General features: G+C 47.6%; 1 protein-coding gene across 1 annotated transcript in view; it reads left to right on the plus strand.

Annotated features, from left to right (window-relative positions):
* The window catches only part of SMG5 (SMG5 nonsense mediated mRNA decay factor), a 31,634-nt gene that overhangs the window by 14,626 nt on the left and 4,899 nt on the right, over positions 1 to 12,109 (plus strand). Inside the window, exons 9-20 of the mRNA XM_066337990.1 lie at positions 200 to 268; positions 2,311 to 2,519; positions 2,655 to 2,792; positions 3,818 to 4,519; positions 7,392 to 7,561; positions 7,826 to 7,901; positions 8,858 to 9,033; positions 9,415 to 9,573; positions 9,799 to 9,858; positions 10,650 to 10,809; positions 11,185 to 11,275; positions 11,842 to 11,916. Of these exons, the coding sequence (XP_066194087.1) occupies positions 200 to 268; positions 2,311 to 2,519; positions 2,655 to 2,792; positions 3,818 to 4,519; positions 7,392 to 7,561; positions 7,826 to 7,901; positions 8,858 to 9,033; positions 9,415 to 9,573; positions 9,799 to 9,858; positions 10,650 to 10,809; positions 11,185 to 11,275; positions 11,842 to 11,916 (2,085 nt within the window). The remainder of the gene's footprint in view (positions 1 to 199; positions 269 to 2,310; positions 2,520 to 2,654; positions 2,793 to 3,817; positions 4,520 to 7,391; positions 7,562 to 7,825; positions 7,902 to 8,857; positions 9,034 to 9,414; positions 9,574 to 9,798; positions 9,859 to 10,649; positions 10,810 to 11,184; positions 11,276 to 11,841; positions 11,917 to 12,109) is intronic.

Raw genomic sequence — 12,109 nt, forward strand, 5'->3', positions numbered from 1 at the left:
TGGAGTCGCGGACTGTTCATGAGGGTTGGGGCATATTGGTGAAAGCTGGCAGTGTATAAACTGACTTCTTTCTCTCCAGTTTCATCAGAATGGACTTTTCAGTTGAGACCTGATTTACCTGTTAATAGAGCTCTGTCAGCCCAGTTCATCTCTGTGATGGGGCACCTGCTTTATAGTATTTTCTCCTCCATCTTTTTAGAGGAAAAGACATTAAGAGGTTGCTGGTGAGCTTCATGTACCTGCAGAGTCTTTTGCAGCCAAAGAGCAGGTAAGGTTATGGTAGATTGTATCTTCTATTGATAACTCACAGTAGCAGGCACTTGGAATTGGAAGGGATGGTTTCCTGTAGGATAACAGTGCCTGTGCTGAGGCTTTCTGCCAAAAGACCCAAGGCTTTGGACTATCTGTGTATGGAGCTTGAAGATCTTGTTTCCAGGGGAGGCTGAAATACCGAAGGGTTAAATACTTTGTGACTTGTCTAAATCAAGCCAGCCTGAGTGTGTGTTGAGCTCCTGAGCCTTGCAGCTGTCTCTGTGCTGTACTGTGCCTTTGGTGTTTACTTACCTCATGCAATCATCAGATGCCTTTTTCCTGTCAAGCCCTGTATTCAGGCTGATGGGACAGCAAAGAGTTACTGTCCACACGTGTGTGGGGCTGTTCACTGCACTTGGAAGTCTGTAACCAAACACCTTGTTCAAGGAAACACCAAGTCCTGGCTGTTTTAGAATAAATGGGAAGCTTTATATAGCTGTGTGATTTTGGGCTTTTAGATTTTTTTTTATTGGATTTTGTCTGTCTCTGCTGGAGGTTTTCAGGTGATTTTAAATAAACCTCTTACTGCTTGAAACAGAACAGGTGTTTTAAAGGTCTTAATACAAACTGCACTTAAATTCATCATGGAATGGTTTAGGTTGGAAGGCACCTTCTAGGGGTCCAGTACTTCCCCAGAGTAGTCTTCACTGTGAAAGTAGATGCAGATGTGAAGTTGGATGAGCTTGCTCAGAGCCTCATCACACTGAGTTTTCACTGGATCCAAGGGCAGAAATCCCACACCTTTCTGGTGCCTTTTCCAGTGTTTCACCACCTTCACCATAGAATTTTTTTTCTCCTTGCATCTAATTTCATTCTTTGTTTCTGTAGTGTGTGCCCATAATTTCTCTTCTTTTTGCTGTGCATCACTAAGGAGAGTCTTAATTGGTCCTCTGTAATCATCTGTTTGGCATCTGAAAACAGAGGACACCCCCCCATGCCTTCTGTTTTTCAGGCTGAACAAACTTGATTCTCTTTTCCTCTTCTCATGTTCTCTCATCATGTTCTCTGTTCCTCTGCTGGACTAAATCCAGTTTGTCAGGGTTTTTTGGTTTTTTGGGGGGTGGGTTTTGTTTTTGGGTTGGTTGGTTGGTTTGTTGTTTTGGTTTGGTTTTTTGTGGGGTTTCTTGTTTTGTTTTTGTTTGTGGTTTTGTTTGTTTGTTTGCTTTTGTTTTGATTTGATTTGGTTTGGTTTGGGTTTGGTTTTGGTTTTTGTCCTGGGGACCCAAAGACCAGATACAGTGCTCCAGATGCCACCTTGTGAGTGCTAAATGGGGAGGCAGGACACGTCCTCAACCTGCTGGCTCTGCCTTTGCTCATGCAGCCCAGTATGGAATTGGCTTTCCAGTACTGCCTTATACTGAGGTGGAACCACAAGGCTCCTCTTGATATCCACTCAACATGTATTTAGCACATAAGAAATTTGGGAATGACTTCAATTTCCCAAGCACACTTTCCCCTGAAAAGGCTTGCTGGAAGTTTCACAGGCAGCATTGTTTTATAACTAGGAGGCTCCCATAGCCCAATGGACTGATCTCATGGACACTTCCTTTGAAGAACTGAATAGCTGTGGAGGATTTTGGAATATTCTGGGCTGCAGGAGAGACATGGGAGAAGGAAAAACTGAGTCCCATGTGTGTGGCAGTGTAATACTTTTCACTGAGCAGTGCATCTAGATCTTTTGCCCCCTTGAGCATTTAAGTGCCTTGTGTATCTTAATGGCCACTAGTGAGCTCCCAGGGGAAAATTAATCTGGTTTTTGGTGACCCACCTCTAGGTATTGTTTGTCTTTAGTTTAGCAGCTTTAAAGAGGAAAACATAATCTGATTAATGTTACTTACTTCCCATAGCTGTTGTTGCCTGCAGTATATTCCCTGGTGCTTTATCCCGCTTAGTGCTAAAGACAGCCTAACTGCCAGTTTTGGTTCAGTTTCTGGGCAGACATGCCAGGAGCATGAGTCTTGAGTTAATAACTCTTATTTATTTTTCACTCTTTTCAAGTTCTTTGGATTCTGAGCTGACATCTCTCTGCCAGTCTGTGCTGGAGGATTTCAACCTGTGCTTGTTCTACCTGCCCTCTCCTCCTAACCTGAACTCAACTAGTGAAGATGAAGAAGAATATGAGAGTGGCTACTCCTTCCTTCCTGATCTCCTGATCTTTCGCATGGTGATCATCTGCCTTATGAGCGTTCACAGCCTCAAGAGGGCAGGTAACCAGTGCTTTGTTTGGAAATTCCATGGTGAACATCCAGCAGCACAGTTAGGTTGAAGATGCTGTCTCAACTCACATTCATGTTATGGTGTAGTGCTCACCTCCTCCATCTCACTGTGCTGTCTGGTTGCAGGTTCCAAGCAGTACAGTGCAGCCATTGCCTTCACACTGGCCCTCTTCTCTCACCTGATAAATCACGTCAATATTCGCCTCCAGGCTGAGCTAGAGGAAGGGGAAAACCCTGTCCCAGCCTTTCAGAGTGATGGCATAGGTAAGAGAACAGAGATGGCAGCACCTGGATCTCCCAGGTTGCCTGCCTATAGGGCTGTCTTTCCCCTTTCTCTCCTTTCTGCCCTGGCTATGGGTTTTGTAGTGCACAGGTGTACTGATCTTTTTACTTCTGGTCTGGAATCCCCAAAGATGGTTGATTTGCTGAGTTGTCTCCACTTGGATGCTCTTTCTGAGTATTTGAAGCACCGCAGGACGGACATGTTGCTTTCCTTATAAAGAATTTGCTTTCTGTATCTCTTGGCAGCCCATTCATCATCTGTTTATCCCAATCTGAGACTTTATTCTCTGTCTTTGTTTGCTGTTGTTTACTGGCTGCTTTCATCTTCCGCTGAGGAGATGATCTCGAGTAAAACATCTGGGCTGAGGGAGGTGGAAAGGGACTGAGTGAGGCCAAAAGAGACAGACCCTCTCAGCATACCTCAGTTCTGCTCAGGCAAGGGTGGCTCTTGAATTTCTGGGGGATTTTTATTGAGCAGTGAATAAAACTGCTAAACCTTTTCACTGAAAACAGTCCATTTGCAGTACCTCACTGAATGCAGGTTGAGGGAGTTTCTGGTAAAAGCAACAACGAATCACCCCTCCTCTGCAGGTTTTGAAGCTGTCACAGTGATCCAGGGCTGCTAGAAAGGCTCCATGCATGTTGGTCAAGGAAGGGGTTGGGTCAGGTCAGTGTAGTTACAGAGCACATGTCCTGCTCAGTGGGTCACTCAGCTCTTTGACTGTGGAAAGTTTGGAAGGGGAGTTAGAATTCATCTGTGTTCTATGCCAGTTTAGCAACCTGGAGCACTAAGGCTGCCTGCTAACAGAGTGGCCCAGCTTGGGCAGTAGGAATCCCAGCTTCCCAAGTTCTTCTAGAAAGTGAGTCTTTCTGCTGGGGTTGCTTATTCTGCGGTGGAAGACACTGATGGAAGTGATGGCTGAAGTTTGCAGCCCTGGGTCTGGGGCTGGCAAGCAGCAGCGTATGGAACGCACTGTGACTTTAACTTACATTCTCCCTGTAAACAGATGACCAGGATCCACGGGAACCTGTGAACTCAATTGAGAAGGAAGCTGAAGCTGAGCTGCCCAATCATCAGCCCAGTGAGGAACAGCGGAAGAGTGACTGCAAGAAAAGCAAAAAATACTCTCGTCTCTCCTGTCTGCGCCGCCGCCGCCACCCCCAGAAAGTGGATGAGAGTGACCTGAGTGAGGGCTTTGACTCTGATTCCAGCCAGAGCTCCATCAAGGGCAGTGATGGCTCAGAGAGTGGCTCAGAGAAGAGTGATGAGGAAGCAGAAGCTGCTTTTGATGTGGAGACAGACTCTGACATGAACAGCCAAGAATCTCGGTCTGACTTGGAGGACATGGAGGATGAACCGGGTGAGGAGGGAAGCAGCCAAGGCAGAAGTGGGCCCAAAGAGGCCTTAAAGAACTGTGTAGATGGCAGTGGGCTGGGGGACTTAAAGAGCCCAAGCATCTCTAGAATTGAGGCTGTGGATCCAGCAGTCAATGGGCCAGCTTCCCTGAGCACTAATGATGCAAGCATAGCCAGTAATCTCCAGGCCATGTCCACCCAACTGTTCCAGACCAAACGCTGCTTTCGCTTGGCTCCCACATTCAGCAATATTCTCCTGAAACCCAACAATGAACCACCTGCCTTGAAGGACGGGATAGAGAGCAAGCCTTGTTTCAATGGAGATCTGGAGAAGCCCAGCTTGGCAGACCAAGGTAAGGGCCTTGTTGTTGCAATTGTTTGTAGAAAACTGCAAACTATAGCAGTCTGTTTGCTAAATTCACTGTTTCCCATGGGACAAGCTCTCCTTTGGCTAGGTTTGGAGGAGCACATTGCCCGAGTAGTGGGCAGGCCTTGGGTTGGACATTTCCTGATGGTGAAGCTTTACTTTTACTGCCCAGCATGCAGGAATATGTGCACTGAGCAAAGGAAACACCTGTGGCCAACCAGGGTGACCAGAACAACTGCTGTTCTGCAGACTAAATGCTGAGTCGCTGTGATAATCACAGGCTCACAGTCTGTTTTGTTTGGAAGAGACTTTAAAGCCCATGTGATTTCATCCTTCTTGCATTAGGTTGTCCCAAACTACATCCAACCTCACCTTGAACACTTCAAGGGCAGCCACAGCTTCTCTTGGCAACCTGTGCCAGAGCTTCACCACCCTCACAGGGAACAATTTTTTCCTAATACCATATCTAAATTTACCTTCAGTTTAAAGCCATTCCCCCTTGTCCCCTCCAGGACCATGTCAAAGTCCCTCACCAGCTCTCTTGAAGCACCTTTAGGCAATGGAAGGAGCTATAAGGTCTCTCTGGAGCCTTTACTTCTCTAAGCAGAGCACTCCCCGCTCTCCCAGCCTGTCACCAGAACAGAGGGGCTCCAGCCCCTGGATCACCTCCATGGCCTCTGGACTCACTTCAAGAGCTCCTCGTCCTTCCTGTGCTCGGGGCCTAGAGCTGGAGGCAGCTCTGCAGGGGGATCTCAGCAGAGTAGAAGGGCAGAAACCCACCCTTCACATACTACCCACACTATTGGGGATGAGCCCAGGACAGTGTTTGGTTTCTGGGCCCCCAGTGCAACGGTGCCATGGCATGCTGAGCTTTTTGTCAACCCATCTGCCCAAAATTCTTCTCGGGGCTACTCTCCATCCGTTCTCCCCATCCGGTGTTTGTGCTTGGGATTGCCCCAATACAAGTGCAATATTTCTCCTTGCCCTTGCTATTCACCCACCACACAAATCAGTGTTGTCAGCAAACTGGCTGCAGGTGCACTTGTTCTGTCTGTGACACCAACAAAGATGTTAAAAAGTGCTGGTCCCAACCCCTGAGGACGTCCCTCTTCACTGCTCTCCATTTGGACACTGAGCTGTTGGCTGCAGCTCTTGAACTATGGTTATCCAGCCAAGTTGTTGTCCACTATGTGGTCTATCAATCAAATCCATGTCTCTCCGGTTAAGAGACAAGGATATTGTGCAGGACAGTGTCAAAGGTTCTGCACAAACCCAGGTAGATGAGGTCAGTTGCTCTTCCCTCATACTCCTCTGCTATAACCCCATTGTAGAGGACCTATGAATTTTTCAGGCCTGCTTTGCTATAGTGAAGCCATTTTGGTTCCAGTGGATAATTCCAGCAGGTATTAAAAATTGCATCTTCCCTTTTCCCTTTGTGAAATACCTAATCAGACACTGTTGCTTTTGGTGACAGACAGGGCAGATGGAGGATGAGGAGCTCTCCATGAGATGTCAGATTATCAGTCCAATGCTCATACAGAAGTTTGTGTGGAAGATGTGACCCAGGTGCATGTGAGAGGTGTTGAGGGCCTCTGTGACCCACCAAATGTGTCTCACTGCCTGTTTCACGCTGAGCCCTTGGGAGATGCACAGCAGGTGGAGCTGCCCGTTACCACTCAGCTTACACAACTGAGTGATGTCCTGAGCAAAAACAGCTGGAAAAGGATCTGTGATAAACTACAGGGAATTGTTTGTATTTCACATAGAACTACATGGGCCTGTTCAGTCTTGTTTTTCATTCCTCCCAGCTTCCCTGGAGCAAGGAAACATTCTGCATCCTGCTGCCAAATCCAGCTGGCCTACAGCACTGGAAAGATCCAGGCTTCGCCTGGGCCAGCATTTGAAGGCACAGTATTAGATCATGTTAGTGTTGATTGGCTCCTGGCACTGCTCCATGGCCACATGAAAGAGATGGAGGGGTAAAGGAAGAAACAAATGGGCTTTGGGCTGTTTAACCCTTTTCCTCAGCGGTTATCTTGCTCTTGCAGCTCCAGGAACGTGTGGCCACAATACCTTTACAGTTGTAGAAAATGAGAGATGGAATAAATTCACTGTGTGCATTTTAGCTTCGTGCTCTCCTCATCTGTGCTGTATCCAAACTGCTTTTTTGTGGTGTAACACTGTCAGTGATGGGTTCTGAATAAATCACCTCCTTTCTTGTGATTCCCAGGGTTTATGGAATACCCATAGCTGTGCTAATAGGAAGCAATGGTAGGCTTGAAATAAGGGGCTGTAGCAAAACGTGTGGTTGATTCCCAGCTTGACCTCAGGTCACTCATGTCCCATGTGATTCCTCTTGCAATGGCTTTGAAATCCTCAGGTCTGGAAAAGTCAGAAGAGTGCAAAGAATATGTTCAATATTTAAGATTCTCTGACTCATAGGACAGAGAATGACCCATAGGGCAGACCCTTGCCGTTTCCTTCTCCTGCCTGGCTCGAAGCTGGGAGCATGTTGGCCTCACAACTCTGTTCCCTGCAGGAGCTGCTCTGGTCCTTGTGCTGGCATGTGCTGCCCCACACTGTCAGCAAGCCTCTTGAAGGCTGCTGCTGCAGAGGTTACACATTGGTCAAACTTTCACAGGGAGATTTTAACCCTCTTATCCCAAGGAGGAAGGAGAAGCAGGGGTGATACACTTTAGTAACAGCACAGGGGACAGGAACTAGTTTTGTGAGGATGTGTGGAGGCACCGAGTATCTCAACTCAATTATTACCAGCCCAGTGCTGTTCCAACACCATCAGGGCTTGGCATCTCAAGGGGTTTAACAGTTGCCATCTTGTGCTTGCCTCTGTTTTCCAGATGATGTGTCTGACTCTGAAGAAAGCATTTCAAGTAACAAATCCTGCAGAAATGAGCGATCCCTTCAGGAGAAGTTGGAGATCATGACCAATGAAGGGCTGCTGCTTACTGTCAAGGTGTTCCTGGACTGGCTGAGGACAAACACAGACCTCATCATTATGTGTGCTCAGGTGGGGATGGTGGTGGGGATCTCTACAAGGTTGTGTACCTGGGCTACCTGGGCTGGTTGCAGACATTGCCCCAGTCCTGGGTGGAGGATGATGTTATGTCCCCCTCCAGCTGAGTTTAGCTAATCTGGGCCTAAGAAGGGTGGTGAGGTTTATTCTTCATAAAGCATTCTGACGGTTGTCAGATGCTAGATGGCCTAAGCTGCCTAGTTGTTGTATATGTCTGTCTTGACATTTTCTATGACCTTTTGTGTTCTGTTCCTGCAGAGCTCTCAGAGCCTGTGGAACAGGCTGTCTGTGCTCCTGAACCTTCTGCCTTCTGCTGCAGACCTGCAGGAATCAGGTACTGGAGAAAGAAGTGGAAATGTAATTTTTCACCAAGCCTAGTCATCAGTGATTCCCAGGGTGTGTGAAAGCCCAGGGAGGAAGATTTCCTAGTAGCAGTTTTTTATAAACACAACAGGAAGTAACATGTGCCTGTGTTTTTGTTGTTGTTGTTTTGTTTTTTGGTTTTTTTGGAATTTTTTTTTTTGTTTTTTTCATTTTGTGGTTTTGGTGGGGTTTTTTTGGTTGGTTTTTTCCTTTGCGGGGCGGGGGGGGAGGGGTTGGGGTTTTTTTTGTTGTTTTGTTTAAACACCATTCCAGTGTGTATATTCCTATATATGCACAGTATATATAGGAATATACATATATATTCCTATACTGTCCTATAGTCTTTAGAATCATATAATCACAGAAGATTGGCTGAGTTGAAAGACACTTCCCTGCCTTGCTCCAGGATTGAGTTCAACTCCTGGCCCTGACAGGACAATCCCAAAAAGCGCACACAAAAATGCTGTATTAATACATTAATATGGCTGGCAGTATACTGAATCACTGACACCAGCATGTGAGAATCTGTGTGGCCAACAGGAGTGAAATTCATTGCCAATGGCAGGAGTAAGGCTGTGATTTTTCCATGGTAATCCTGGAAAATAGTTTCAGAGCTCCAGCTGCTCATGATGTACTGTGTGCCTCTTCAGGGCTGAGCCTGAAGTTCCCAATGGTTCATGGGAAGCAGAGTTTAAACAGGGTTGCTCATCAGTTGGAATAGGTGGGAAAGCTATCCATCCAAACAGATGATTTCCCTCGGTAGATTGTTTGGGAGAGTTGCTCTTTGAATTTTGGGTGGTTCCTCCTGAAGCAGGTGCTCACAGAACTTGTGTCATTAATACCTGTGCCTGGGACCATTACAGATCATGTAAAGCAGTTCTCAGCCCCTTCATCAGTTGTTTTGCTCTTCTTGTCTCTCCTCTCCAGGGCTGGCCCTGTGTGATGAAGTCAAAGACATCCTGAGTGATGCTGAGCTCCCAGACCTGAAGGCCAACCTGCTGCTCCCTGAAGATGTGGCCCTGCGCAATCTTCCCCCTCTGAAAAATGCACACAAGAGGTTTAACTTCGAGCAGGACCGGCCCATTTTCTCAGCAGTTGAGGAGGTGAGTTGGGGTAAATCCTGAAAAAAAATTAGACCTGGATTGTTGCATTATGTAGTTCCTTTTCCTAGCACTGAAGGCCTGATCAGAGGTTTATGGAGCAGGTGTGGCAGAGTGCTGCTGAGATTTCCTAAGATTTTCTTGGGTTGAGGAAGCCCAGACTGCTGGCACCCCTGAACCTTCTGGCCAGCTGTAGTCTTTCCCGCAGCCCACTCCTGCAGTCTCTGACTTCAGAAGAGATGAGAAACATGAATCAGAACTGGGAATTTGATATCAGTTCCTGCCTTTTTCAAAAGCGTGAGCTGCAGGTTGGCACTGCTTCAGGCCACAGCCACCAAGCGCCATGATTGTGGTGGCTGGTGACTGCCTCCTGCTTCCTTACAGTCTGTCGTGCGGATCTGCTGCATTCGGAGCTTTGGCCACTTCATTACCCACCTGCAAGGCAGCATCCTGCAGTTCAACTCGGAGCTTGGGATCTTCATCAGTATAGCACAGTCAGAGCAAGACAACTTGCTGCACCAGGCCCAGGCCCAGTTTCACATGGTGAGTTGGTAGAGGTGAATGAATTCTCTCCACTTGGCAGAGTTTCCTGTAGGTTGCTGTTAGATTGTAACTATAATCACAGATCTTTGGGAGGAGATGAAAGTTTTGTTCCTTAAAGCTGTTCCAGTATCCCCTTTTCACTCTGGAAGTGTTTCTGGAAGTGCATGCTAGTGTCAGCTGGTGTGTTTCCTGCTAACTGATATGGAAGTTTGGTTTTGCAACTAGGCTGCAGAGGAAGCTCGTCGGAACAGGCTCATGAGAGACATGGCTCAGCTTCGACTGCAGGTAGGAGATTCCAGTTCCAGCCTGAAAACCAGCAGGGTAGTGGCTGGAATGTCAGAACCTGGGAAGGGAAGGGGGTCCCATCCCACACAGAGGCAGTAAGTCCATTCTACATAGATTGAAGTGTAAAATATCTCAAGTTGGAAGGGATCCTGTAAGGATCATGCAATCCAAGTCCCTGCTCCTCACAGGGCTACTTTAAACAGAATGCTTTCTTTACCTCTGGGAGCTGGGTGTGACAACCCCTTTCCTGGGGAGCTTGTTCCAGGAACCAGCCACCCTCTGGGGGAAGAACTTTTTCCTAATGTTCAGCTTGAACTTGCCCTGATGAAGCAATAAAGCTAGAAGTGAAATGTACTGTTTCCTCTTATCCTATTGCTAGTCATTGGAGAGAGGAAGTCAGCACCACCTCTTTGCTCACCTCCTTGAGGAAGGTGTGGGCTGCGATGGGGCAGTCACCCTCAGCCTTCTCTGCCCCAGTCTGAGCAAACAGAGTGACCTCAGCCACTTGAGGCACCATCGTGGTCATCCTACTCTGGACACTGTCTAGTATTTCGATACCCCTCTTACATCAAGGTGCCACAAACTGTTCACAGTACTCGATGTGGGGCTGCCCTGGGCAGTGCAAAGTGGGACCATCTCCTTTTGCTGACCTTCTGCTGCATCCAGCTCTCTGTTCTGTATGCTCAGAGGTTGGAAGAGCCTGATGGAGCTTTGCAGGGCAAGTCTTGCCCTGTTTGATGCTATATTTCAGCATAAATGTGAAATGAGTGTCTTTGCGTGTGTGTTTTCAGCTGGAAGTGTCTCAGCTGGAGGGAAGTCTGCAGCAGCCCAAGGCACAGTCAGCCATGTCTCCTTACCTTGTTCCGGACACCCAGGCCCTCTGCCAGCACCTGGCTCTTGTCAAGCAGCTGGCCACTAGTGGGAGGTTCATAATCATCATTCCTCGAACAGGTATGGGTACTCCACAGCAGGTAACTGTCAGTGGCTGCCTCTCCCTTCTGTGCTGGGAGCAGGCCCCAGGGACCTGGGTGGTGGCTTTCCCTCCTCCTGCTCTTATCCTTGACTTCATCTGGAACTGTTGCAACACCCTTTTGATGTGTTGCTTTTGGGGCCAGCTCTATGTGTGGTCCATGCTTGGGATTTTGAGAGTGTGTCAGAAGAGCTGAGAGGAGTCCTGTTCCCCCTCTCCTTCTCCTGTGGCAGCTATTTTTTGGACAGTGTTCTGTGCAATGGGAAGTACTTGATGCCTCTGGATTAGTTTGCAGAAGTAGAACTGTAAATAAGATGATTTTGGTTGTTTTTGTTTTTTTTTTTTTTTCCTGTTAGTTATCGATGGCCTAGACTTCCTGAAAAGGGAGAACGCTGGTGCTAGGGACAGCATTCGGTATCTGGAGGCAGAATTTAAAAAGGGAAACAGGTGAGAGCAAGAGATGGATTTTCCTTTGTTTTTGGAAGGGGTGGGCTTTGGGTGGGACCAGGCTGTGGATCCCTTGGAGCAGAATAAGTGGTGGGCCAAGGAAAAGCCAGACTTCAGGAATGGGATTAAGCAGCTGGTTCTTCAGATGTGCTGGTAGTTGCTACTCAGCTGTGAAGTGCAAGCTGCTTCTGAGCAATGGTGGAGTTGCATCTCTGTTGCTGTATAAACTGGAGCAGTGATGTTTGCCACAGCACTGGAAGTGCTGGAAGAACTGGATTGTACCTGAGTGCTCTGCAGAAACACAGCTGAGAGGACAAACTTAATCTCTGAGGCCAATGTCATGAGGCTGATGGGCTTGAGACGTGGTACTGTGAGCAGCACGTGGGATTCGTGGTGAGGCAGGGAGATGATTGAAGGGATTCACAGGGGATTCTTTGCATGGACCTTTGGGTGTTAGAGTTGGGTTGGTGGAAGCCCTACAGCACCCAGAGAAGCTGCTGTGGATCACTGACTTTAGCCTGTGTGACGGTCTCCATATGAGCTCAGAGACTCTGCTTTCTTCTTAGGTATATTCGTTGCCAGAAAGATGTTGGGAAGAGCTTTGAGAGGCATAAATTGAAGAGACAAGATTTAGATGCCTGGTAAGCTTTCAGCATCTAAAGGTGTCTGAGCCCAGTTCACAGCAGGCTGGTGGCTTTGGGGAGAGGTGTTAGCACTGGGACCCATTGCAGAGCTTGTTCTGTGTGAATAATGATGAAATTCCTTGGAGGTAAGGGCAGCCACCTGTGCATGTTACACAAAGCACTCCGTGCTCAAAAAGGTCTCAGAAAAGTG

Source organism: Sylvia atricapilla, chromosome 30 (genome assembly GCF_009819655.1).
Source record: "Sylvia atricapilla isolate bSylAtr1 chromosome 30, bSylAtr1.pri, whole genome shotgun sequence".
NCBI lineage: Eukaryota > Metazoa > Chordata > Aves > Passeriformes > Sylviidae > Sylvia > Sylvia atricapilla.